The 26,284-nt window shown below is 48.9% G+C and overlaps 8 protein-coding genes across 8 annotated transcripts; 3 read left to right on the top strand and 5 right to left on the bottom strand.

Annotated features, from left to right (window-relative positions):
* Positions 1 to 571: 571 nt before the first annotated feature.
* MGYG_05210 (SesB protein) lies at positions 572 to 1,971 on the bottom strand (the record flags this gene model as incomplete). Its single annotated transcript, XM_003172570.1, has 5 exons — positions 572 to 586; positions 626 to 751; positions 829 to 1,395; positions 1,483 to 1,744; positions 1,892 to 1,971. 5 exons carry the CDS (start codon positions 1,969 to 1,971, stop codon positions 572 to 574), a joined length of 1,050 nt encoding a protein of 349 aa, XP_003172618.1.
* A 566-nt stretch (positions 1,972 to 2,537) lies between these two features.
* On the top strand, positions 2,538 to 5,720 carry MGYG_05209 (hypothetical protein; the record flags this gene model as incomplete). Its single annotated transcript, XM_003172569.1, has 2 exons — positions 2,538 to 2,543; positions 2,580 to 5,720. 2 exons carry the CDS (start codon positions 2,538 to 2,540, stop codon positions 5,718 to 5,720), a joined length of 3,147 nt encoding a protein of 1,048 aa, XP_003172617.1.
* Positions 5,721 to 6,139: 419 nt separating this feature from the next.
* Positions 6,140 to 6,805, top strand: MGYG_05208 (CytiDine Deaminase family member; the record flags this gene model as incomplete). Its single annotated transcript, XM_003172568.1, has 5 exons — positions 6,140 to 6,215; positions 6,267 to 6,400; positions 6,465 to 6,550; positions 6,625 to 6,706; positions 6,758 to 6,805. 5 exons carry the CDS (start codon positions 6,140 to 6,142, stop codon positions 6,803 to 6,805), a joined length of 426 nt encoding a protein of 141 aa, XP_003172616.1.
* Positions 6,806 to 6,991: 186 nt separating this feature from the next.
* On the bottom strand, positions 6,992 to 8,993 carry MGYG_05207 (uracil permease; the record flags this gene model as incomplete). The annotated part of the gene is made up of 6 exons (XM_003172567.1): positions 6,992 to 7,520; positions 7,584 to 7,846; positions 7,902 to 8,303; positions 8,358 to 8,452; positions 8,514 to 8,761; positions 8,833 to 8,993. 6 exons carry the CDS (start codon positions 8,991 to 8,993, stop codon positions 6,992 to 6,994), a joined length of 1,698 nt encoding a protein of 565 aa, XP_003172615.1.
* Positions 8,994 to 9,984: 991 nt separating this feature from the next.
* MGYG_05206 (vacuolar protein sorting/targeting protein PEP1) lies at positions 9,985 to 14,511 on the bottom strand (the record flags this gene model as incomplete). Its single annotated transcript, XM_003172566.1, has 2 exons — positions 9,985 to 10,624; positions 10,700 to 14,511. The coding sequence occupies 2 exons, from the start codon at positions 14,509 to 14,511 to the stop codon at positions 9,985 to 9,987; spliced, it is 4,452 nt and encodes a 1,483-aa protein (XP_003172614.1).
* Positions 14,512 to 15,600: 1,089 nt separating this feature from the next.
* MGYG_05205 (hypothetical protein) lies at positions 15,601 to 16,201 on the top strand (the record flags this gene model as incomplete). Its single annotated transcript, XM_003172565.1, has 4 exons — positions 15,601 to 15,642; positions 15,901 to 15,954; positions 15,985 to 16,099; positions 16,164 to 16,201. 4 exons carry the CDS (start codon positions 15,601 to 15,603, stop codon positions 16,199 to 16,201), a joined length of 249 nt encoding a protein of 82 aa, XP_003172613.1.
* An 85-nt stretch (positions 16,202 to 16,286) lies between these two features.
* On the bottom strand, positions 16,287 to 18,523 carry MGYG_05204 (hypothetical protein; the record flags this gene model as incomplete). The annotated part of the gene is made up of 3 exons (XM_003172564.1): positions 16,287 to 17,650; positions 17,864 to 18,068; positions 18,467 to 18,523. The coding sequence occupies 3 exons, from the start codon at positions 18,521 to 18,523 to the stop codon at positions 16,287 to 16,289; spliced, it is 1,626 nt and encodes a 541-aa protein (XP_003172612.1).
* A 6,307-nt stretch (positions 18,524 to 24,830) lies between these two features.
* Positions 24,831 to 26,012, bottom strand: MGYG_05203 (serine/threonine protein kinase; the record flags this gene model as incomplete). Its single annotated transcript, XM_003172563.1, has 2 exons — positions 24,831 to 25,579; positions 25,742 to 26,012. 2 exons carry the CDS (start codon positions 26,010 to 26,012, stop codon positions 24,831 to 24,833), a joined length of 1,020 nt encoding a protein of 339 aa, XP_003172611.1.
* Between the last annotated feature and the right edge of the window lie 272 nt (positions 26,013 to 26,284).

The following is a 26,284-nucleotide window of genomic DNA, read 5'->3' as shown; positions in this document are numbered from 1 at the left end:
GGAGAATTTATACACCTTTTTTGTTTTTGACGTGCGTTGTTAGAGAGCTGGTTTCCTTTTATGAATACCTATAGCAGCTTAGCACGTCAGTGGCATGCCCGCCTCCTTCTATTTGATAGACAGGTGTAATAAGGCTCATCATAGGGCGAAAACACTGCAGGATATATGACACTCGTCATTTCGCCTACCCAATTGGGAAAGGTGTATGTCTATTCACACAAATATATAAGGGCAATGGCGCTGATGAACATCCATTCTCTTTTTTCCTCCTTCTTTAGACTTATGTCTTAGTTTGATATAGTATGCACTAAATAGAGCGTTTCTCGTCGTCATTCGACTAGCACCATCACAATACCTTGACTATTGGAGGTCTCCCGAGGAAAGGATAATGTTATGTAGTGTTCTATGCACTCTGCTAGAATCCGCCGGTGTGCAACCCAGTAGTTTTTATTTGCATAAATACTTTAGCCCGTCCTCTCCCTGAGATCTTCTCCACGGCTTTACATCTATTATCACTCATTTGGGCCTGATATTATGACGTGGATCATATCCAAACTTCAGGACAAGACGGTTAGCCACCACAGGACTCCGTATATAGTAGTTATATTAGAGTAACAAGACTCACCGTAGGTGAAACAGTGAGGTTGTTCGCATTCGGTGTGGTTCCGATTATATTGCCAGTAGCGATCCCGTAGTTATGAAAGTTTTCACCGAAGTAAGTGTCGCTGACCGTAATACTCCTCCCAGCTTCCTACGAGTTGAATCACGTCAGTACATGCTTTATATATCTAGTTAATTGTGACTTTATGGAGTAGAGCCCCTTCTAACCTTTAGGCTATAGACACCCTTGTCCATGTTTGCAATCATCTGCTTCAACTTCCCAGTAACGTCGATGTATCCAGTAGTCTCGCAGTCCGGGAAGTGGCACATCGTGCGATGGTCTGCATTGATTGCAATCGGTTTATAGTTGGCTAATGTAGCAGAGTCTTCCGTCACTATATGGCCGAGATCCGTCTTAATTCCCTTTATTTTAATTTTGGTAGACTTGGTTTCAAAGAAGCAAGCCACTTGAAGGAGATATTCATTCCGAGTTACGTAGCGATCCCGGACGAATATAAGAAAATCCGTCCCAATTTTCTTGAGTATATCGGACTTCCTATCGAGATCCCTGATTATTTGGTCGTTGCTGTCGGCTACCAAACGACACAATCTCTCAGCTGTCTTTGCCCAGGTCACTTTCGAGGACCCTTGGAATGGGGTCCCAAGAAAAATGACTCCACGTGTATGGGCGACAACCTCCCGGCCGGCAAAGTTTGGACTGTAACGCTGAGACAGGGCATTGGCACAGACTAGGCCGCCCAGTGAGTGAGCGATAAAGAATAGTGGGCGTTGTTCCTGAAGAAGTTCAGCCACGGCTAAAAATATCAGCAAGACACGCGGGAGGCGGGCCCAGTCGATCAACAGGAAAAGTGAATTACTCACAGTGTGTGTGGCCCGCCGCTTTGTGTCCAGTCTCTCAATCAGAGTAGTTGAGATGTTATCAATAGAAGTGTGCGTTATAGGAGCTAGAGACGGATAGAAAGTCACGAATTCCGACAGGTACCCGAAACTGAAGATCCGGGACTCGGGGAAGGTGGTCGGCAGCAGATCTTTTGGCCAGAACACCTTCTCAGCCGGATCACTTGGGTTGACGGCCTCCCATGTCCTACGAGGATGGCCCCTGAGACCGTGGACGAAGATGATGCTGTGGCTTGGTCAACCCACGACCATAGTTTCCATCCCAACTCGATGGTGATAGATGTTGGGATATTCCACTTTGGCTAGACAAGGTATCTTTGGGACATTAGGCCTTTTTGTCCCTTGTGGTCCAACAATAGATAAAGTAACTTACTCATATTTGGCGTTTTTCCCGTTGTCGTATATCACATTCAAGCCATCGTCTCGAATAGGGGGTTCCTCTGCACCAGCCATGGCGAATTTCAATTTGCTAATCGTGATGTATGGCACGATAGAGAATACAACGATAGAACAGATACTCCGCACCTGATATCTCATCTATTTATACAAGCATCTATCGAATTCTATTGTGGGATGAAAGAGGGAGTTATGCTTCAGCCCAATGGTGTAGCCAGCCAAATTGTGATTTGGGCTGCATCATTGGGCCAGGGTATATTCAAACCATACGGCAGGAAGTACCGAAAAGATGCTGTCACGTTATAGACCAACAGGGGTACCGGCGCTAAACGAATCAGTTGAACAGGAGGGCTTATATAGCTAACTCAAGCTCTAGCTGAATGCTGGTATTTGCACCTCAGCTAGGGCCAACCATCAGCCTGCTTGTGATTGTTTAAGTCACGACTTTCTATTTGCGAAACGACTTGGATGGCTCACTCAACTAATTATGGTGTGTACACCAGCGGCCACATTATTGCCCAAGAAAGCGGACAGAATAGTATGTGTTTACTCGCTCTACTGGAAAACGCTGGAAAACGGAGTCTTGCTGATACTCCCTTAAGATATAAATATAACACACACATATGGAGGTAAGAAGATAACGCACGCCGAATCTATCATTGCAGGGTCAACTAAACCTCGCACAAGTCCCACCTTGTACAGTTACCGCTACTGAGGCGTCCGAGGCTTTGAAGGCGTATTACACTACGGGGAGCCTTCTGAAGGTTGAAAGGCTTTCCGGTAAAATACTACCGATGGAAAGTTGCTACATCAACCTGGCCGTCGTTCGGTTGGATGATACCCCAGCACCGCATAAATCTCAATCTTCTCCGTTTTCCCTCACGAGGAACGTCGGGATCGAGTTGGATGGCGAAGATGTGAAACTGTGTGATCTATTTAATTCAATAAATCTCTCAAACGGCGAAAAAGGGAGTCCAAAGCGTATCCTTATCCGGGGAAGGGCAGGAGTCGGGAAGTCTACCTTGTGCAAGAAGATTGTCCACGAATACATTCACAATGGAATGTGGAATCAGCATTTTGACTGGCTAGTCTGGGTCCCTCTGCGAATCCTCAAGAATATAGAGACACATGGTCCCTACACACTTGGAGACCTATTCACCCAATATTTCTCTACAAACCCTAACACCAAGGACCTGGCCGAGTGCGCATGGCGCACCATTACAGGGCCAGCTAAGGATAGGACTCTTTTTGTACTTGATGGTTTGGACGAGGTATTTGGCCAATGGAATGAAGGGGAGCCTATACAAGTGTTCCTGGATAGTCTTCTCGCACAAGACTATGTCATTATCACAACTCGGCCGTACACGTTGGACCGGGAAAGGCTTGAACCAATTGACCTTGAGTTGGAGACTATTGGATTCCGGCCCGAGCAGGTGATGGGCTATCTCGAAAACAAAGGGATTGTACCCGAAATTGTGACGAAAGAGATCCAATTCTTCCTAGAACAACGTCCGATCGTTCGGGAACTAGTTCTGATTCCGATTCAGCTTGACGCATTGTGCCATAGCTGGGGCAATGCATTCAAGAATGAAGCCCCTGAGACAATGACTGAAGTCTATCTCGCCATTGTGAACAAGCTGTGGAGTAAAGATCGGCATCGTTTGCAAAGAGCAAACATGGAGACAGAGAAGGAGGCAAGGGAGAGTACCTCGCCAGAAAGCAAAGAAGAAGTGAAAGAGGCAATGAACCTCATCGAAGGTATTGCTTTTGACGGTATATATAATAATAAGGTCGAGTTTGGGAAAACGGAGTGGGATCAAACTCATCGTTTCCTAAAGACTCAAAATATGAAATCCCCGGGTTACGCGCACCTTGTCCTCGGAAAGCTATCGTTTCTGTGCACATCTGATACTACATTGAAGGAGGGCCAACAAAAGTATCGCTTTCTCCATCTCACTTTCCAGGAATTTTTCGCAGCCCGACATTTCGTGAGACACTGGTTGAGCAACAAGCCACTACTCTACCAAGGTCCAGACGGGAGCACGTCGGTGATCATACCAAAGAACTTTCTGCAAGAGCGGAAGTACGACGCGCGGTATGACATAATGTGGCGCTTCGTTGCTGGCCTCTTTCATGCAGGATGGGATCAAGGGATGGTCAGCAATACACCACTGAATCTATTTTTTCAAGAGCTGGAAGCCGGACCGCGTGACTTTCTTGGACCAACACATCAGCGGCTGATTATGCATTGCCTCAGTGAGGTGGCCGGCACGAAACGTCGAGGAACCCTTGAGTGTCGAGAGCGGTTAGAGAGCAGGCTGCTTCGATGGGTGAATTTTGAATGGGAGCTTTGCAAAACAACCGAGCTATTGTCTGAGCCAGAATTTCCAGTATCTGGCATAACCACTCTACTTCGTGACGATTCTCATATAGGGAGGGAGCATGTTTTACGTATAGTGAGCATGCGGCCAAGATTGTCAGAAGACACATTAAGCATAATAACCTTACTGCTGAATGACAAAGATGTCAAGGTGAAAAAGGCTGCAGCTGAAGCCTTGAAGACACAGTCAAATCTACCCCAAGCCGCTTTGGATAGACTTTTCCTACTACCTAAAAATAGTAGAGAATTAAGAGAGGTTGCAACTTACGCCCTAGAAAAGCAGCCAAGTATACCCCAAGCCATTCTTGATAGAATTATCCTACTACTTAAGCATGAGCATCCTGGGATTAGGGATGTTGCAGCTCGAGCCTTGGTACAACAGTCGAATCTACCTCAGGCTACTCTTGATGAGCTTATCTTACTACTTAAGGATAAGACTTGGGAGTCTAGAGAGGCTATAATTGAACCTTTGAGATGGCAACCGCCTCAAGTCACTCTTAACGAGCTCGTCTCACTATATAAAGACAAGAATTGGGAGCCTAGAGAGGCTGCTATTAAAGTATTAGAAAGAAAGTCCACCCTACCTACTCTTAATGGACTTATCTTATTACTTAACGATAAGAACCAAGAGGTAAGAGAGGCTATAGTTAAAGCCTTAAAAGGTCAGTTAACTCTGCCTCAAGCTACTCTTGATGGACTTATCTTGCTACTTAAGGATGGGAACTGGAGGGTGAGATGGGCTGCAGCTGAAGCGTTAAGAATACAACCAACCATACCCCAGGCTGCTCTTGATGGGCTTATCTTGCTACTTAAGGATGAGGATAAGATGGTGAGACAGGCTGCAACTAAAGCTTTAGAAGAGAAGCCTACCCTGCCTCAACCCACTCTTGATAGACTTATCTTACTACTTAAAGATAAGAACCAGGAGGTGAGATGGACTGCTGCTAAAGTCTTAGAAAAACAATCCACCCTACCTCAATCCGCTCTTGACGGACTTATCTTGCTGCTCGAAGATGAGAACGAGGAGGTGAGAAGGAGTGCATTCATTAGTTTGAGAGCAAATGAGATCTTTACTATAATGCCAACCTATACCGCAAAGCTACCGTTGTTCAGATGCTGGCTGGCTGAAAGTTTTACGGAGCAAATAAGTATATACCAACACGGGGACACACTCATTCTCAATACGCCAGAAAAGCTAAAGTGTGCTCAGCTGGATTCTTTCTCACATTCACGGTTTCTTTGGGATGTCCAACAGGCGCAGGCAGGCCTAGAGACGCCTCTAGAATACGATCCTTGGATTTGGACCTTATTCTGGGACCTTTTCCAGATATATCCTAGAAGTCTAGATATACTAGAAATCCTCGAATTTGTCATGGCACTGGTATTCGTAATACGGATAGAGATTTTACGAGTGATTTACCACTAACCAGAATACAAAGCTGGTGAAGGATGTTCTTATATATATCCCAGATTTCATTCGAAATGTTTATAATGTTGGTACTACTGTCTACCTGACCTCTTCATTTGACAATAATTTACTCGATCTAAACAGTATAAAACTTTTGTGTTTGGTATCTATCAGAGTTTGTCCACTGCACTGGAAGAACCGAAGCCCACTATTTGTGTCAGATGCGCTGAATTGTAAGATGATTAGATGCCTATAAACTACAAGAAATAGGAAGGAGCCGCCAGATCTTAGATGGTCCCGTGACGTTCCGTCAGGGACAAGGTTTACAAGCAACTATATATCAACTACATCCCCACATTCTTCAGCAACATGATACAAATAAGACGTCCACCTCAGCCAAACGACCTACTAGATCGTCTAAGTACTAAGGAGTCAAGATGGCAGCTTCAATCACCGACGTAGAGGTAGAGACTCTCGGCCAGAAAGCCATCGCAGCCAAGGACCGCGCCTACTGTTCGTTTATTCACCGAGTAAGGATCTGTTCCGTGACTGACGGCGATACAGGCGTCTACTCCAAGTTCCGCGTCGGTGCATGTCTTTTGACCGAGAGCGGCGAGTACATCTCTGGCGTTAACGTCGAGAATGTCAGCTACCCGGTTGGCGTATGTGCTGAGCGCTGCGCCATGGGAACAGCCGTGGTATGAAGCTATATCAGATCCTGCACCCCGCATTTGGCCTGTCGTTAATATCCGGGCATAAAAGGCGGCCGGACATACCAAATTCAGGGCTATTGCTGTAGCTACTGATATTAACCCGGGAGCCTCGCCATGTGGCATGTGTCGGCAGTTGTACGTTACATCTACGTGACGGCCTTTCACCATCCAACCCAACTTGTCAGGACAACATTAACCGCTGGTTTTAGTATGCGTCAATTCTGTGCCTTGGACTTCCCGGTCTATATGTATGGTGGCGATGGGAAGTATAAGCTGACCACTATGGGAGAGGTATATACCCCTTCTTTTGGCGAAATAGTTGCATACTGACCTGTGTCCTAGCTGCTACCGTCGTCTTTCAGCCCTGCGGATCTACCGCCTCCCAGCTAAATATATACATACAACGCCATGTAGACAGTACGGTGAGTGAACTTTGGTGTTGATCTCTAAATTAAAAAGCATACACAGAGCTATTATCCTGAAAATACATCAAAATCATGCACTATGCTGAATATCTTGCTTAACCCTGCATGTAGTGTTAGACGCTTTGCTACCAATAAATCAAACAATAGATTATCATGCTATACTCCGCAGGGGATCTGATGCCCTTCTCTGTTCAATTTCTTCAATCTGTAAAGAAGAATCGTCTTTTACTTCACAAGATGGAGACAACTCGTCCCCACCCTGACGTATCATCTCTTCTGCATCTGCCACCTTCTCCTCAAATGCGTAACTAGCATCGTCACCTGGAACTTTGAAAAATGTACAAAATACCCAGTAACTCAGGCTTCCGACTAGAAAGCTAAGTATCCAGCCTAAGGAGAACATGTGGTCAGCAGCACTGGAAAAGGAGTGGCCAAAGCTCCCTACCAGCCCTGGCAAGGGGAGTAAGGCACCGATGATAAATGCAGCAAAGGCACGAATATTGAAGCCTTTGGTGAAATAGTATCTTGCGGTTGATGAGTGGCGATAGAGATCTGGTAAGTGAAGGTTACCTCGTCTCACGAAGAAGTAATCGATCAACATGATGCCAACCACGGGGCCCTGGAAGATGCAATAGCCCGTGAGAAAGCGAAGGAAGCTGCTTGCGGTACCAACAAGGCGCCTATATGGAGTCACGTAAGTAAGGGGCATTTAATAGGCAGAGATTAAGGAGTAAAGTACGCACCAAGGCACAATCCCGAGTGAAATTATCAGCCAGATGACCTGACCGCGTACGATATTGACGTATTTTGGCGCAAGGCAGGTAATGTCAGCGGCAAAGGGTACAGCATTGCATGCAATCGATGTTCCCAGAGTTGCAAATGCCCATGCAGCAGCTGCAAAGAACACCCCTGCTCGTGCTTTAGGAGTGTAGCCATGGTCAAGTATACCGTTAAGAAGATCATATGGGTTCCAATATGCTTCTCCGTACATGTTCTTCACGGCTGCCTATCAACAACGTTAGTTTAGTCTGGTAAAAAATATACCCATATCGAATACTCACAGTAGTGATGATACCAAATGCCGCACATATGGTTTGAGACAACGGCAATCCCAGAGCCTGTCCATATACCTGTGCATTTCGGTTCGTGGAATACCGAGCCAAATCAGGAACTGTAACTATAAGAGCGGAATTTGTCCCTAGCACAGCATTGAGCTGGGCGATTAGTCCCCATGCAAAGATGGATGTCGATTTCCGTTTCGATTCATCAACTAGTTTATCTGCTGAAACCCCTTTATTGGCAGTAATGGCCCAACATACGATCCCTAGTCCTGCTAGCGGAACAACGATGGCCTTAAAGCTGAACATATGTCGGATCCTGGTGGTATGGATAAATGTGAAGGGAAGAGCGGAGAGAAAGGCGAGGAAGAACCCTATCAGTCCTTGAACAGTGATGGCTTGGCTCTACCATTGAGAAATTAGATTGGATCTAAGTTGGGAGATAGAGAAAATACATACCGCCGGTATAGTGTTTGGAATATGGTTCCATCCGGGAAAAATGCAACGAAGGCATATGGAAAGAAACTGTCCCTCGTAATATAATTGCACGCCACCTGCGAAATACAATATTAGTATTAGGGTGAATGCACACTTAGGATATGAAGCGGGCCATACCCCAGGCAATGCCAACCAATGCACGTAGTACCACGACGAAATACTGGCCGTATATTCCAAAACTTGCTCTGGACTGTACTGGAAATCCAATGTGATAGGCCGCAGCGGCTCTTCCGTTCAACACGATGACAACAGAAGTAAGTATGTTCCCGAACAGCACAACCAACACTGCATCTCTCACGGTTGCTCCAAGAGTGATTAACGAGGCGCCAATCGACCACGCCGCAACAGCCCAGGATTCACTCCACCTAGTGGTAGATGTTAGAAGGAGAAAGTGAAGCAGAGCTGCTCCTAACGTAGAAGAGGAGATGGGAGTTACCAGTATGCGAAGAAATCAAATGCGGTCCAGGTACGCTTTTCCGGGGGCGATGGAAACAAATCTTCATTAGCGAGGCTTGAGGAAGAACTTTCCAGCTTAAGAGCGTTATGTAGAGCACGGAACGATGTGAAAGTATTTGCGAAGCGTCGATATCTCGACATGTCAATGTTAGGGAGTTTGGATATCATTATTCACCAATCACCCATCCTACCGTTTGAAGTAGGATACTATATGGACGAATAATGAATATCTGTGCCTTTAGCTGAGGACATGTCTATCATTTAAACCCAAGTGTAATGATAACAATGACGGGATACCATGCACCGCTCCATTATCTCCCAGGTGTGATGAGGAGGTTAGCGTCTGATAACGTGTATCATTACCTGGGGTAATCTGCCTGATAGTATCTTTAAGCCCCTGTCCTAGTACGGTGCTTGTTAGCAAGGGAGAGAAGCCGGGGAAAGCAGTTTGGGCGATCTTCGTCATCATGTGTCCACTGTCCATTTGATAAGGAGTTGAGAATAGTCGGGGAAAAACTGGTAATTCCCAAGGCGAGGGATCCATGGCCTAGGTAGAGAGTGGGTATCTACGTTGCTTATCTGGCGGAGCTTGCCGGTGAAGTATCCGGGCGAGATAAGTGTTCGGCTCCTGACCGAGGCTTGTCTCCATGGACATGTGGTCGTCGGATATTCTTCTTCCTGATGTCATATGTGTAGTGTATACACATAAGGGTATATATTCGAGTACCTGTAGTTGAGCTTTGAGGCTGAGGTTGTTCTTTCGCGGGAGATATTTGAGTTGTGCAACTTGAACTCTTATTGGCTTTAAATAATTACGTAACATAGTAGCCAATAAAATCGCTATAATGATAAAGTACGTAGCAGCGGAAAGAGCAACCGAACATTTATTCTACCTGCAGCGACCATTGAGAGTAAAAAAAGGAGATATATATGACATATAACACAGGGTTCCAGAAGGTCAGCAAAACAGGCCTAAAGAAGAAAGACAGTAAAGAAAAGACATAGGAGGTAGGAGACAACATAAGCCTCCACATTGTGCGCATAATCGTGTCCATTAAGAATATGTATTCCCAGCTACGGGAACAAAAGAAGTAGGTAAGTAGGTAGGGTAGCAAATGAAAAGGCGTTTAGTTTACACTTCTTCATCGTCATCACCTTCAAACTCTTCAGCACCAAGAAGCTCATCCTCGTCATCAACAACGCCAACATATTCTCCCCTACGAGCAGCAAAGGCGTCTCGCGAAGCATATGGTCTCTGTCTCTGTCCCCAGGGATTGGATAGGCGGGTATATCCTTTGAAGCTTCGCCAGAGGCTAGAAAAGAGTAGTGGGAGGGCGGTTATAACCGCCACTGTTCCAGCGACGATAGCGACGGGGATGGTAATGAGAGGGGAGTTGCCTGCGAAGAGCGATTCGGGCTGTGATTCGCCTAGTCGGATACGGCCGAATTTGCCGTCCCATTTGGAGAAGGCCCAGTATCCTATTGCAGTAGCTGCGGTGACGGGGAAGAAGATAGCAAGGAAGATGCCGAAGCCGCCGATGCCGGGGTGTTTTTTCTCGAATTCTTTCTTTTTGTTTGGGCAAGGGCGGGCAACGATGTGGTCGAGTTGGTGGCCGCCTTCGCAGGTGCTTACTGGGAGTTTCCGGTAGCCGGTTGGTTCAAAGTATTCTACGGCCTCGGGGTCATCCTTGCATATTTTCATGGGGTCTGCGGGTTGTAGACCCTTGACTAGGGCGCAGGAGCCGTCTGATTGGCGTTCGTAGTTGTAGTCGCTAGAAACAAGCAATTAGCATTGAACCTTAAGGACAGCAATGAAGTTCATTTAGAGTAGGGTGTGAAATACATACCATTCATAATCCTGGCGGGTACACTCGCAATTCTTCTTCTCGCTGCTCAACCTATCGAGCTTGGGACCGTTGTAGCACTTGGCCTCGGGCCGCTTGCGATGATACACAGAAACATGGCCGAACAGACAGTTGCTCTTCTGTTGAGGATGTTTGGGAGACCAAAGATAATAGTCATCGGCTTCCGGCGACTCTTTCTTAAGCACACACTGCTTCTCTCTCTCTTTGAGACCTGTGAAATCGACGTTATACGCAATAAGCTCGCCTGGGGAGCCGCCCCGGGCCCAAAGCAGGAAGTTTCTCGACGTATCTGATGGGACGGTAGAGATATCTTCAACCTTTACCTCCTTATCGGTGAACTCGAAATCAGTCCAGGTCTCACCCTCATCAAGGGAGTACGAGAGGACCTTGGTTGGCTTCTCTTCCGCCACAATGACGACGATGGATCCCTGGTCACCGAATTCCCACTGGTAGCGGCCCTTTCTGACTTGGTGCCAGGTAATACCCGCATCACGACTCATGAAGGTATCACTCTCGGCCCTGGTGGTTAGGTACGGGCCTACATTTCCAACACCTATGATCAGTCCAACGGCAGAGCCAGAAGACATTGAGTCTCGACTATCGCGTCGCTCAGTATAGCCGTGGATATGCAAGGCGCACTCTTCCGTTCCTTTGTCCTTGACTTTACAGTCGAAGCTGTGTCCCTCGACATCTTTCTTGGGAGGAGGCATAAGCGCCCATTCAGATGCATCATTGTGCGAAATCATGGACCTAAACTTCTTGTCCTGACCCTTATGCCTCACCTCGTCGGCATTAGCAACTATGTTCGCCATCGCAACGCCTTCGACGACTTGGATCTTTTCAAAGTCAACGTAATCTGCTTTGTTTCGGTTGGCGTCACGCAAACTCATAACGTAAGATGTCCCGTTGCTATTACTCTTTAGGATGCTACCAAACTCATTGTTTTGGGCAGAATGATCAGTAACGTGCAGGAAGATGGAGTGAGTCGAGCTATCCAGGACGGTATACGCGTATTCTGCGCCAACGTGATAGTTCGGCGGGAAAGCAGCATGCGCAAAAGTCTTGCCGTCAACGCTGGTGAATGACTGAAGCTCCGTGCCGTTTTTGGTAGCAGCGACGATGAACTCGGACATCTTTGCGTATCCCACAATCGGCTTGCCGTCAAAATGGATAGACGTGGTCTTGGCGAACTGGTCTACACTGGATACAAGGCGGAGGTTCTTTCTGGGATCCTCGTGCTCATGCTGAGAGCAGAATATCAGATCGTCAGCGGTAAGTTCGTCCTTCTTGCCGGCGAACATGCATTTGCCCACACCACGAAGGAGAAGGTCCCACTCATCTCCGCGGTTCTTTGAGTAATAGGCCAAATCTGTGCATTTCTGGCCATTGCAATTCTCCCCGCCGATCCAGATTAACCAATCTGGGTGGTCGGGATGGAAAAATAACGGTAGCGTGCCTTTGGTTCTAGTAACAGGCAGCTTTCCTTCGAACGAATGGAATGAGTGAGCTCGATCGATACTCCAGTATGCCTTCTTGCCTTGAGTGAGAAGGTAGACGACATCGTGGTCGTATTTGTGAGGTATGTATTGGAGAATGGGTTCTTGGAATTTGCCGCGCTGCCATGTTTTACCATGGTCTCTGGTCACGAAGAGGTTCCCATCATCTGTTCTCAAGATTACGGTCTCGTCGTCTCCGGAGCTGGTGTCACTGCGTTCGAGGTAGCGGTAATTGAGATTCTTTGTCTCGAAGGTAGTTTTTTCGACGGCGATCTGGCCGCTGGCTGGAGCCTTGGTGACATCCTTACACGGTCGCTCAACTTCCTTTTCAAGGTCAACACCTCCCTTCTTGATACAGTCGTCTCCGGGAATCATGCGGTATCCAGACGGCCCCATAAACTTGTCATCGGGGTTCTTGCACTTTCCATCAGCGGGCTTCAGCTTGCCGTCGGGCTCACAGTCATAGTCCTTATTGCGCCTGAAGCCAGCAGAACACTCGAAATCTTCCTTGGTGCACTTGCAAGCCTCGGTCTCAGGTACAGGTTCCTTGAACTTTTCCTTGACGAAGCAGTCTGCGTCGGCCTTTCTTCGTCTGTAGAACTGCTTGTGGCCCATGAGACAGTCAGGCTCACCCTTTTCATCCAGCCTAGCAGGCCAGCGCTCAAAGTCCTTCTCCTCGCACTTACGTTCGTGAACGTTACTAAAGTCGATGGACATGGCGTAGGATTTGCCCTTGCCCTGTGCAATCAGCAGGAATTGGAGAGAGGTAGAGTCAGGTGTTGTTGTGAGCCATATGGCGGCGGCTTTGTGAGGCAGCTTGGCCTTCTTCCAGTCCTTGCCGTGGTTGAGTGAGTAGGAGATTTCGTCTGTTAATAGCTCATCTTTCCCGTCATCGGCGATGGCTACGAGCAAAGAACCCTGATCACCAAACTCGTACTTGTGAGATTTATCCAGGGCTTTGCGCCATGTGACGCCGGCATCGTTAGAGACATAGAGGTTGCCATTTTCGTACTCCTTGAGTTTGTCTCCAGTATTTCCGACTCCCATGATCAAACCGGGCGCCGGACTTGAAAATATTCTACCCATGTTTGATGGACGGGTGATCGAATGGAGATGAAGGTCCTTGTCACCGCACTTTAAGGGCTTGAAGGTCCTGCCATCGTCAAAGGAGATCCGACTGACTATCTTCTTCTCTGAGGATTGTCCGCTCTTAACGTCTGCAGCGTTGTCGACCAGGTTAATTAGGAATATGCCCTGGATGCCGGAGACCTGTTCGAAGTCGGTATACATTTTTTCATCCTCATTGACTCCGTCGACATTCATGGTGAACGAGGTACCGGCGGAGTCTGAGGTGAACAAGCTTCCGATGGGCCGTCTAGATCGTCGCGAGGCAGCGTTGACCTGGATACTGTAGTTTGTAGACTCGAGGACAGTGAACGACCCTCCGCGGATCTTGGGGCCACCGTAGAACTCCGCACGGCCCCAATTGACAGCATCCTTACTGACGTATATAGCAGCTTCCGACGTACCTTCTGAGGAGGCAGCCAGGACAAGGTACTTCTTGATAAGTGCTATATTATTGACGCCCTTGATCTCTCTGCCGCCAATCTCCACAGCCCTGAACTTGTCATCGCTAAAGTATGTATCCGAGTAAATCAGGCGGCGTGTGCGGTCAAATGGGGTTATATGTGCCCAGATACAGAATATACGATCATCAAGCTTCTCCGGCAGATCCTTCTGGCCTTCAGCAAAGACCGGGGTCCCCACGGCCCAGTAACACCCCATATCATTCTTAAGTAGCTTCTTGATGGTCTTGAAGCCATCTGTGGTATAGTACGTCACCCTACGACAGAGAGAAATAAGACACTCCTCTGCATTGATGATAACCTTATTGGGATCCTTGCCATGGAAAGTGAACGGCCTTGGTCCCTCGTTCGAAAAGATGAGTTTCTCCGGCACCTCGAACTCTCGCCATGTCTTTGCCGCATCGAAGGTAGCCCAGTGTTTGCGATTGGGCCCGTAAATAACGGCACTCTGTGAATGATACCTGTTAGGGAAAAGCAGGCCATCTTTATCCTTGAGAGGTTCCCATGTGGACGCGGCGTCTGTCGAGATGAAGAGTTCAGCCATGTGGCCAGACAGCATGACGGTGTCTGTGTCTTCGAAGTAGTAAGGGTTTGTAGGCACTTTGTCGAACTCCTTGACTTTTATCTCGGGTCCGTCGGACTTTGCATGGGCGGCCGGCACGACGCTGGCTAGCAGCAGGCTGCCGGCCAACAGGAGGCTCCTGACGATCATGATGAGCTGAGGGATTGACGGGACGACATAAGTATGGGAAAACGACCGCCTAGAGGGCTCTTGCGGTGTCGTGTGGTATGGTTTGAGGGTGGGCCTGGTGGTGATGAAGCTGGGAGGAAGTCAGTATGAGCTGTTCGTAGCGGTGTTCGTAAGCTTCCAGGCAGCTGGGAAGCTACGGTAGGTTAGAGCATAGCTGGCTGTTTTGGACGTACCTAGGCCAGGCCAGAGAGGCCAGCAAGCCAGCACGAGAACCAAAAATAGAGGACGAATGCCAGCAAGTCACGGCTGCCAGCGAGCGTATGCAGGTCTGTCTCCTTTAGCTAACCGAGACCAACCGGGGATGAGGCTGTGGATGGCGATGGAGTTGGTTGTTTTGGTCTTCGACTTCTCTTGCATCTTCATCTTGACTTTGCGGCTGCGACTTTCGTGTCCTTCAGCTTATGTGAGGAAGAGTCACGTGATGGACTCAAGTTTGGGCAGGCTGCACCAAGCAGACACAGTAGAAATAGCAGTAGCAGAAGATAGAAGATGGAAGATGGAAGTAGTAAGAGTAGATAGATGATGCTGATGCTGATGCTGATGATACGAAGAGGATGAGATATGTGATGTAAAGCATCCAATGCAAGCTAACTACTCCGTACCAGGTACCGACCCAGGGATGGACCTGATCCTTTGTCACCGACCTGACTATCTCACGCCATCTGAAAAGCGACTCCATCCTCATCCGTATTGTATCTATGGAGTACTCACAAGTACATATCTCGACCCGCAGGAAGACCAAAACTAGTAAATCCATCGAAGAACACACCATCGACGAGCAAGCGAGAGAAGGGCGCATCCCATCACCTCGACGCAACCAGGTGGCTGCATATGTACGCGTGCATCCCCATCCCCATCCACACACATAACACGGGCGGTATAGTTCCCCCTTCCTCAATTTCGAGATGTGAGCTATCGACACCCGCCCACACCGACATGATCCTCACCATGATCGTTATAAGTTTGCTACTGTCGTTGTCGTCGTGGTGTGGTGTGGATGGAGTGGATGTATTTCCGGGCAGACTAGCTGGGATCAGGGATGGAGGCGTCATGACGAAAGAAGCCGGGCAGGGCCGGGCAGGGATGGTGTATGTATGTGTGCGTACGGACGGGTATGCATAACATAACATGTCATATTCTACCGTCCCGCGCTTACCCAGGTACGTAGTTACCGACCGAACTGTCTGACGAACTAATGCAAGTAAGGTGAAGAGAGCGGAAAAAGGAATCTACGGAAGTACTTCTTGTTACGGGAGAGAGTGCGGCATGGTCGTCTGCGAAGTGTTCATTTGCTAAGTAGATAGGAACTAATAAGGTACCAATTGAGCTAGGTAGGTACTAGGTAGGTAGGTGGGTGGATGGATGGGTATATATGGCTATGTGCAAGGAGGCAGATCGAAACAGGTGGGTAAATGCAGGCGATTACAAAAGTAGAAAAAGAAGTATGAGAGTGGGTATTTTGACAGACAGAATGAAAAGATAGAGATAGAGATTGGTGGACTTGAAATTAGAGGAGAGAAAGATGGATGGTTCGGTCATAAGGCGTCAGGTAAGTAGGACTTCCAAGGGTATGTATGTATGAGATGAATAAAAGGTAGTATGGGTATGTAAAGTAACTGGCAAGCATGGCTCACGCAAAGAAGCGAAGTGACAGATGAAAAAGAAAGTAGATAAGAGATAGAAAGTAGAAAAAAGAAAGTAATAATGACTGTGGGGTTCTTCTTTTGGGTTCAATTTCAATTTGATTTCCCGGTGATCTTCCTCCAGACGCTCTTCATGGAGGTCTTCTCCGGCTTGTCCCAGACAGGCGCCTTCTCGTCCACAGGCAAGTCAGCCAGCTTCAGCGGATCCTCCATGGAAGACTTAGGTGACGCGGTAAGCTCGCTTGATCTGAGGTCTGGTCTGGTCAGGGTCATCTTGAGGGTCATCTCCCTGCCGCCCATGGGGCCTGAGGAGCCTACGATGACGGGACGACGGCTGGAGCAAGAGGGACGAGAGTTGACGGAGTCGCAGACGGAAGGGTTGCGCCATGGAGAGGGGCAGTTGGTGTCTGGCCTGAGGTCTCCGGAGGTTTTTGGTCGGATGGCGGTGCGAGGGCTGGGAGGTCCGCTGGCGAAATTGTCGAAGGGAGCGATGCACTCTGAGTCGATGAAGCAGTTGGAAGTAGGAGACTCCTGCATCTTCCACTTGCGATCGAAGGAGAAGGGAGTGCCCAGGTTGTCGTTGTGTTCGAGGGAAGGGAAGCCAAACTCAATTGCTTCGTCGAACTTTTGGGGAGAGGCGAGGTAGACTCTCAGCTTGAGACGGGCCTCGGGGTCCTGGTAGAACTGTGCTGGATGGTCGACGGAGCCATAGGAAGGGTGAGGGAGGTAAGACGGTAGTAGTGGTGGTGGAGCATGTTTTGATCCTGACCGTGGTCTATGAGTGTTGCTGGTGTTGTTGGTGTTGCTGTGAGATTGGGTCTGGCTGCGCAAACGAGGTGAGGGGAGAGCACTTCCCCCGCTGCTCATGCCGCGGTTTGACGAGGAAGTGGAAAAAGTGCGTCTGAAGGAAGACGGTCTCCTGCTTCGAAAGGGCGACTTGGTCTTGCCGTGGATGTTTGAAGGAGTCGAGGTCTCTGCGAGGTGGGCGTGGTAGTCGAGCGAGAGATCTATATCATCTTCCTCGTCGAGCCACTTGAAGCTGTCGTAGAGCGAGTCGTCTGCACGGTTGTTGTAAGCGTCAACGCCCGCATCGCCGTCAACAGCGGACGACATGCTCGAGAAAGAAGAAGAGCGAGAGAGAGTAGAAGTAGCTGGCAGCGAGAGAGAGGACTCAGCAGCGGCGGCGCTGGTGGTGAAGCTGCCGTACTTGTAGCAGGCCTGGTCGGCGGCGTCGAAGATGATGCTGGAGCGCCAGCCTCCAAGCCGGGCCTGCTCCTCGACGCTGAAGTGGCGCTGCTGGACCTTTGGCGGCAGCGACTGGAACCACTCGGAGTCTGCTTGGGCCGTCAGGTAGGCCGTCTGCAGCTGAGCCGAGGGCTTCTGGAGGACGCGTTGGTGCGAGGACTTGCAGCGTCTCTTGCCGTTGATCGGTGCGACTGGCCGGCCCCGTTGGTTTCCTGGTAGTATTATTTAGTATACGATCACAAGAGAAGGGAAAAGCGAAGAAAAAGAGAACGATGATGCAGGCGAGGCGAATAATAAAAAGAGACAGACGTAATTAAACAAAAAAAGGAGTAACGGGAGAAAGGAGTGGGTAATAAATATGGGTATATACGATGGGTATAGTATAGGAGTATACAGTATAGTGAGGAAGAAGAGTGAGTACTTACGGGCCTTCGGACTGCTGGGCCTGCGGTGTCTGCAGAGCTTAGTGGGCGAGGAAGAAGACGCTGTCGTCGTCGTACCGCAGCAGCAGCAGGAAGAGGATGGAGCAGTAGAAGAGTGGTGATGTTCACTTGCTCGTCGGTCGAGGTTATTAGAGGCCTGCGCGAGTCTCATCTGCTCGAGACGGAAGCGCTCGAGGTTAGAGAAGAGCTGCAGCACGCAAGTCAATCACAAGTCAGCAAAGGCAGCCAAAGTAATAGTCAGGATGCTGTGCTATGTGAGCAGGAAGAAGCAAAGAAAAGTGATATCAGAAAAACGAGGAGCAACAGGAGCAACACAAGGTCTCAGTCGGCCGTAGCTTTGGCTAACTTAGTGGTAAAGTAAGGTAAAGTAACGCTCGAAAAGGTCAAAGAGCATGAGCAAGGGAAGAGACGGCGGCCAAGCGGACTAGCAAGGGGTGAGAGGAAGAGAGAGTCCACCAGTTGCAGTCCACCAGTCGAAGTCCACAGCGGATATCGTCATACCGAGTGACGAGATGAGATGGAAGATATTGGAGATATACGGAATAAGATAGAGATGAAGACAGGGGTAAGGGGGTAAGGGCCTACCTTGCGACGCAGCGCTGGGGGGAGCGAGTCGAACACTTCAAACTCCTGTTCGTCCATGGTGATTGATAGTCGTAGTCACTTGTAGTAAGTCGTAGTAAGTATAGAGAGAGTGTGTGTCGGTCAAAAGGCGAGAGAGACTGCTGGACGAGGCGAGAGAGAGATGGCTGGCTGGTCTTATACGCAAGCAGCAGCAGCAGCAGCTAGGCGTCGTCGTCGTCGGTTAGTCGTAGATGCATGCATGCATGGCCAGCCCAGGGCAAAGAAGCGGTGGGACGAGCGAGCGAGAGAGAGAAGAGTAAACCCGAAACAAGAAACAAGCAAGAGGAAGGGAGAAGCAAACGAGCGGGAGAGCGAGAGTTATATATATGTAGTGACAAACAGGTAAATACTACGCCTGTGCCTATATATACATGGCCTATGTATATATATAAATCAATGGGCGGTTAGTAGTTTAACTGTCAACCCAAAGCCGGCCATGCGCCCATCCCTCTCGTTACTTTTTCAAGACCTTGCCTTGCCCTGCTGGCCCAACCTTTTAGCCTTCTGCTTAGCTTGACTTGCTTGCTTAGGCGAGACGGGCGACGGCAACCCTGGAGAATGCGTGGACTGATGCTAAATATGTATGGAGTACATGTACTTCTGCCTCTTCTTTCTTTTTTGCTGCTTGCAAATGCAAATACAACTGCAAAAAGGAGACGAAGAAGAAGACGACGAAGAAGCCAACAGGCCGTTCCTGGTTCCTGCAGTGGAGTCACCCTCACCTCTTTTGTCCTTTCTTTGCTTTTCCTTTTTTTACCTGTGGGTGTGTTCAAAGTGTGAAGTGTTTACTAGAGAGACGCAGCTTTGCTTTTTCGCCTCCCTGGGCTCTCGTTCGTCCCTGGGTTGATGGTCACGCCCAAGCGCCGTGCTCGAGCAGTTGACTGTTTGGACCTAGTCAGAAGTTAGAAGACTGAAGGTTAGAAGTTGAAGATACAGTCAGAAGATAGAGACAGACAGTCAGAAGATGAAGACAGCGTTCATGAGTTGGTTCTTGTTCTGGTTCTTCTGTTGGGCTCGAAGTACCCCGTAGTTACACTTGGTTACTTGCGGACAACTGGCAGCGAGGGATGCGGGTGCTGCTTCACTCTGCGCTCTCACTGGCTTCGGGCGAGCCGTGGAGGATGGGGACAAGGGAGCGCGATGGTTGCTTTTTTTCTTCTTTCTTTCCTTCTTTCTTTCTTTTCTGCTTCTCTTCTTTCTTCTCGTCCCTTCGTTTGCTGCGCAGCAGTTCGTCCGTAGTTGCGCCGTGTACAAGGGCACCCTCGATGTATCATACTCACTAAGCATATAAGCATAAGCATCAAGCATGACCTGGTTTTTCGCCCTTTTACTACGAAGTAAACTCTCGAACTATGGAGAAAGTACATAGACGAGGGCAGGCCCAAGATGTTATCGATGCATGTATCTATCTGCTGGGCGACAGGGGGAAGATGGACATGGGGACATGGACAGGGGCACTAGATACGAGCCCCAAGCGGTACCGAGCGTGAGGATATCCGCCCCAGTCCCAGTCCTCTAACGGCTCTCTCTTGCTCTCTTTACACTCTTTTACTCTGCGCTGGCTACTCTGTTCTACGCTGCTTCATGGCTATGTTCACCGTTTCATCCTCCAGATCGACCATATCCATCCGTGGTCCTCCCACTAGTCCGACATGACACACTCTGCATGCACCCTTCCTTCCCCCTGGTGCCTTAACTGGAGTCACTTACGTCCTTATTTATGCTTGTACTGGCGGATACACCGTACACCTCTGCGCTCGTGCGACTACCACGTAGCCATATATATATGTAAGTAGGTAAAGTAGGTAGTTACAGTAACTTACGCCTGAACCCCCTGGCCCCCTTGAAAACGTTAAGCAGCAACCGAAAAAGAAAAGATGAAAGAGGGAAAAAAGAGGAAAAAACAGAAAAAAGGAAGAGAAAGAGAGAGAAGAGGAAGAAGAAGGGAAAAAGGAAACATGCACTCGTTATGTCGGGTTCATACATAAGTTATGCCCTTCCTTACGCTTGCTGTGCTGTGCAGAGTACACTGATTACTTACTCTAGGCTATGCTCATGCAGTTACTAACCAACCCAGCAAACAGCTTAGCAATCTGGCCCCTACATACACTCTTACACCTGCTTACATTCATCAAGATACGTCTACTCTACGTCTACTCTACTCCTCGGAAGTACTTCTGCTCTCGCCCAACTAGATAAATTTCCGCACTTAAAAACAGGACCAGACAAGACCGGCCGGTGGGGGATCTCCGCAAGGTTATGATCGCTAGTTCATGGAGACAGACCCCCCCAAAGAAGCAAAGATATCGCGATTTGAGATAGCTAAAAAAGATAATAATAAGTATAATAGCAATAATACCTATCCTATCGATCAACTTGAGGTCTAAAAGGGTCGGTGGATTCGAAAAGGGAGCAGGTTTATTGGTTGAGGTGGCGGTTGGATGTATCAGATCAGATCCAAGGACGGAGAGCGAAGAAAAGGGGATGGGATAGGATGGGATGAAATGGGATGATCGGATCACAGCATCTTGCATTTGCATGTACTTATCGTGCATCGCATCTCACTTGCATGGGGATGGATGGGTACAAGAACAAGCATCGAAAGGATGTATACTTATTTACCTTGCCCAGGGTATGGCAGGCAGGGCATATCATATCATATTTCTGTGGCCCAGATCCAGATCCAGATCCAACCCCGGCCTTTATCCTGTTCAAGTAACCCATCTTAATGCATGTACTCCGTAACTCCCTCAGCAAGGTAGTACCATTCCTATCTACAGAGTACAGAGCATCAATTCAGTCAATTGAATTCACTGCTGGTGTTGGGTTGTGTCTGTACCTGCTTCTGTCCTACCAGCAAGGTTTCAGATAGGACATCCTTCACCGCGACATATTTCTGCGGTATATGGTACTGATATGAGCGAAATGGAATATGGTTGCAGCATTGTCTTCTTTCGTCAGTCAAATCCATGGTTCGTCCAGTCCAGACTCTCTCGCTGTCTGTTCTCTCTCGCTCGCTCTCTCGCGTCCCAGCAGTCTGTCTCCCTCGGCTCTTCCCATCGCATCCATCCTCGCCTCCCCCTTGCCGCCTGCCGCTTGCCGCTTGCCGTATATTAATAGTTTCGGCATGCTTGATTCGCACAAATGTATGTAGCTATGGCCCCGAACTGGCTTGAGAGTCAAGGAGTTAAAATGTCCACCTTACACTTACACAGCCCTTAGTAAGGGTCTTGTACTGTAACTAGCGCCCAGAGGCAAATCAGAGCCCCCCATCTCCACGCCCGTCTCTCGCTCCGTCCCCCCCTGGCTCTGATCATTTACCTGAACCTACACACTGCTACCGCCCAGGACCCAGATGCCAGAATGCCAGTGCGAAGCCAGGTGCAGCCAAGGAGAGGATCCGGTTAAACGAAGGCCAAACAAAACAAGGGGGGAGGCGTCGACTCCTCCGTTTCGGACGGCGGTGATGAGCGGACGATCTTCTTCCTCTTTTGCGCCCATACCTATCTAGATATGGTTATGTGGTAGAGCAATGCACCCCGGCCGAACCGAAGGTTCAAGCCTGAGCGTTCGTTTTTTGTTCGTTCGTTCTGGTCGAGCCGACACAAGAAGCAAAGTAGACGGACACACTCTGGTTATGGGGAACTCGCCCGCAGCCACGAGTCCAGATGGATCACCATTTCACCTTCACCCTCATGGAGCAACCAGGAACTGGTGGCGGCGCAGACGTAGACGTAGACGCAGCTCTATCTCACTCTCTCACTCTCTACTTGCCCCTGTGCGACTGTCAACTGCTTCGAACAAGCACTATGTAAGTTTCATCTTCGCCATGCGGTCTGGATGCACCCTGTGTTTGCTTGCTTGAGTGCTCAGGTGCTCGGTGCCCTGCCTCTGCACCCCAGACAAGACAAACGCCCCCTTTCCTCAGCCTCAAGCCCAGCACAACAACACCACAGCTTTTTTCTCGCGCCGTTGAGAAAACTCGGGCATCGCCTCGCACTCACTCCATGGCTGGCTCTGGCTGGCTCTAGCTCCGGGCTTTGACCTGGGTATCTCTGGCTCGAGTACGCCGTACGTCGCAAGCCAGCCAGCTAGGCCACTTCACGACCAACACTGATGTGCAACTGATGTCCGCGTCCGTCCGTCCTCTCACCGATTAGGTGCGCCAGCTCGTTTGCTCGGCCTGTCAGAGACCAGAGCAAAGAAAGCAAGTTAAAGTGTGTGTGTGTGTGTGTGTGTGTGTCTGCGAGAATCCGGCTTGCAGATAGTCTTCTTTTTTTTCATTTTTCATTTTTTCAGATTCTGATTTGATTTGATTTTGACATCCAACATGTCAGAACCACATGTCTGCCACTCCCACTCTTGCGGAGGATTATTTCAAAGAGATCAATCATGCTGGTTCCCTTCCGTTTGGCTGAGCTGAGTGGTCCGCTGCGTCCTTCGCCCTTCGCCTTCGCCCTCGCTGTCGCATGGCACGCCATCTCGATGAAAAGAAACTGGTCACGAAACAGGGGGATCAGACACAAAGAAGCAGAACAACAACAACCAACAGCAACAGGCAGACGAGGACAAGGACAACTTTAGGGCTGGCTCCTCGACTGGCTGACGAGGCTTCGGTCTGCGAGGCAGGCATTTTAGCGACTTTCACGGATATACGGGATCTCCTTGTCCGTCCTCTCTGTCGGTAACAAGCCAATAGTCCCAGCTGCAATCCATCTCAGCTGTCTGCCTGTCGCGTTGGTTCCGCGGTACTTATCACAGCTCACATAGCCAAATTATTTTTTTCTCTCGTCAATTTGCTGGATAAGTCCCTTGCGCTGTGCCTTGTCTACCTTTATTGATTTTGATATCACTTAGTGCTCGTCTAACCCCTGTCCTGTACGTAGCCGGGGCAACTCGTTAGTGCAAGGCCGTCAGCTCAGCCTTAGTCAATTATGTACAAGCCAGCTGGCCTGGAAAGGCAGACAGATAGACAGACTAATAGACGGACGCGGACTGGCAAGCAGACATCAATATCCCAACGGCTATGCCTATACGAAGCGATAACTAGTTATCCTCCAAAGCCCGCCTCAAACACCGTGCTGCTGAGTTCGGTAGTCGGTCAGACTAGAAGATCAGCTCCCCAGCCGTGTCTTGTCCTGTCTAATCCTGTCTTGTCTTGCCTTTGCCATGCCATGTCACTTGCTGCACGCAAGCTGCTTACCGAGCCGCCGCGCCCCCATAACCACTCACTTACTTACATGGCATCATCCTACACGTCATGAAAAGGAGGCCACACCACACACACATACCTGCCATGCCCACTTTGTATTTTTTTTATTTTTATTTTCTGTTCCCTTCTGATGCGTCTGAACGCGTGGTATCCTTCTAGAAAGAAAGAGAAAGAAAGAAAAAGTGGACTTGATTTGGTTTCTTTTTCTTTCCTTGTTTCCTGCAAAATTCCATTAAAGGGCCATTGCAGCTGCAGAAACGCCCGACGCCAGCATATAACACATACTCCATATAGAGGATATGTATAGCTAGCTAACGACATGGGTTTTGACAGCTATAGCTAGGGATGTGACCATGATTCCGGCCCCCGTAGTTGGGGCTTGGGATGCACTGCATAGCCGCCTGGTCGTACCTTGCTATGCAGAGAGCCCCAGACATGTGTTTCAGGGGGTTGGAGCAGAGAACTATACTACCTGCTGCTATTACTATTATACCATATTCGATGGGTGGCATCTCATCTCCACACAGCGCCCTGCGGCTATCTCCTTTTCTCCGTCACAGTCCTGGTCTAGTTAGGGCAATGCATGCAGAATGCGCTCATTCTGTAGGTAGGTAGCCAGCCAGTGTGGTACGGTGGTTCCCCTTTCATGAATATACGCCCAGGTTTGACAAACGGCACAGCGCATGCGCGACTGTTATGTCATTGGACATGGCATGGCCTTGGTTACATCCATACGCCGGACGGAAGCCGGCTATTGATGATTCAAACAAAGAGAAGCAATGCAGGATTTTTAATCGCTCGAAACTGATGTAACCGACTGACTGACTGAATAAGTAAGTGGCTTTTCTTTTTGGTGGGGAGGTCGCTCAGTAATGCACAGCTACTGCATGCTCCCATGGGGGGATATAATGCAGACATTTATGAAATGAAGTCAACAGTCTACAAACCGGGTTAGCTACCTGCATATGTATATGTAGTTGAAACGTACCGGGCAACGGGGGCCCCGATATGTTTCATGTTCTTTGACTTCCAGAGATGTTGACGTATTCTCTACTCCATCGACGTGCTTAGTATGTGCTCTATATCCTCTATTTACTGGATCCATCAAACTGCCTAATTCGGCTCTTTCACCTCTTTTTGCTGCGGCGGCCTCTCCCAGCGCGTAACATACCCCCCAGCACTCTCGACATCCTTTCTCTTCCGACGAAAGCTCATGCGTGTCCTGTACTCTTCATCAGGAACCTCAATCATCTCCAATTCAGCGTATTCAGGCCAGGAAACCGGCTCGCTCGCCTCAGAGAAGTGCTTGATTGTCCTAGTTGTTCGCCGCTCATTTGCCCACTTCGCAATAAAGCCCCGGTAGACAGAGATATCCACCCCGTCTTCCAACGGTAGCTGCAATCTCCATTCCGTCATGCTTTCCACGTGGCCAACGTCCTGCTCCCAGGGTGGCCGCTCTCGGAAGCTCTCGTCCAAAGTTAGGGTCTCGTAGATAGTAAACGCCAGTGCATCGACGTCATCGCAGCCTTTACTTGCATCTCTCCCTCCTATCTGACCCGATCTGTCGAAATCGAACACTAGCAGGTCCTGGGTGGCTGGGTCGATCAAGATATTCCTGGGTGCGAGATCCTGGTGCATGATTCCATAGCGCAGGTTCAAATCATCAACATCATCCGTAAGCTGCTTCAGCCAGCGGAAGTAGAATGTGCCGCGATAATGCTCTAAAGTGCCGCCTGCGATATACTGGGAAGTAAAACCGAGGATGTTATGCGTTACCTCGTCCAGCACTATACGGTGGAAAGGTATGAATCGCCTATTCTCCCGTAATGCCTTGAGGATATGCAGCTCTCTCCAGACGTTCTCTATGCGAGTTTGTATAAGGGTGTATGAATACAAGCTGTTTAACCGTACTGGCTTGACTATACGTGACTAAATCTGTGGCTACATCAAGCCTCTCAATTTCGACCAGGCTTGACCGTAAAATAATAGTATCTTCGTCCAGCGGGCCAGAGTAATGAGAATACCTGATCTCCCATGTCGGGTCATTGAACAGACGCCTACAAGCTCTCGATGTTCGTTTGATATCAACGTCTGCTCATCCTCTCCTAATTGGTTGGCATATCGCGCCGCAAAGTCCTCAATATAGTCTTCTTCTTCGGGGAATGTGTTTTTTGGTCCGCGGATCTGCAGCCAACGGCTCCTGTCCCAGTCGATCACTTCCCATGTGCAAGGCCCTATCGGAACCGGAGATAGCATTCCCTCATTGACAAAGAACCAGTACTTTGGAGGGATCATCGCCGGGTATACGGGGTATCATCAAGTCCAGTCGTGTCAATTTGCTGTTACTCCTTGTTGGCGTGCGGCTGTGATGATGATAGTTAAGGCTGAATTGCTAGCTAACTACCTAAGTCAGTGGCTAGCAGGGGTTATTCAAAGCCATATCCCTGTTCGAGCAAACACCCCTTATCCAACGTCTTTTTTCACTTGATGAGCTACTTATTATAGAAAAGGGTGAAAGAAACTGATCCCCTTGGATTCCAGTAGCTTCTTTTTGTTTTCTAGAACCC

Source organism: Nannizzia gypsea, genomic scaffold, assembly GCF_000150975.2.
Source record: "Nannizzia gypsea CBS 118893 supercont1.4 genomic scaffold, whole genome shotgun sequence".
NCBI classification, from domain to species: Eukaryota; Fungi; Ascomycota; class Eurotiomycetes; order Onygenales; family Arthrodermataceae; genus Nannizzia; species Nannizzia gypsea.
This window is presented reverse-complemented; position numbering and strand designations above follow the sequence as displayed.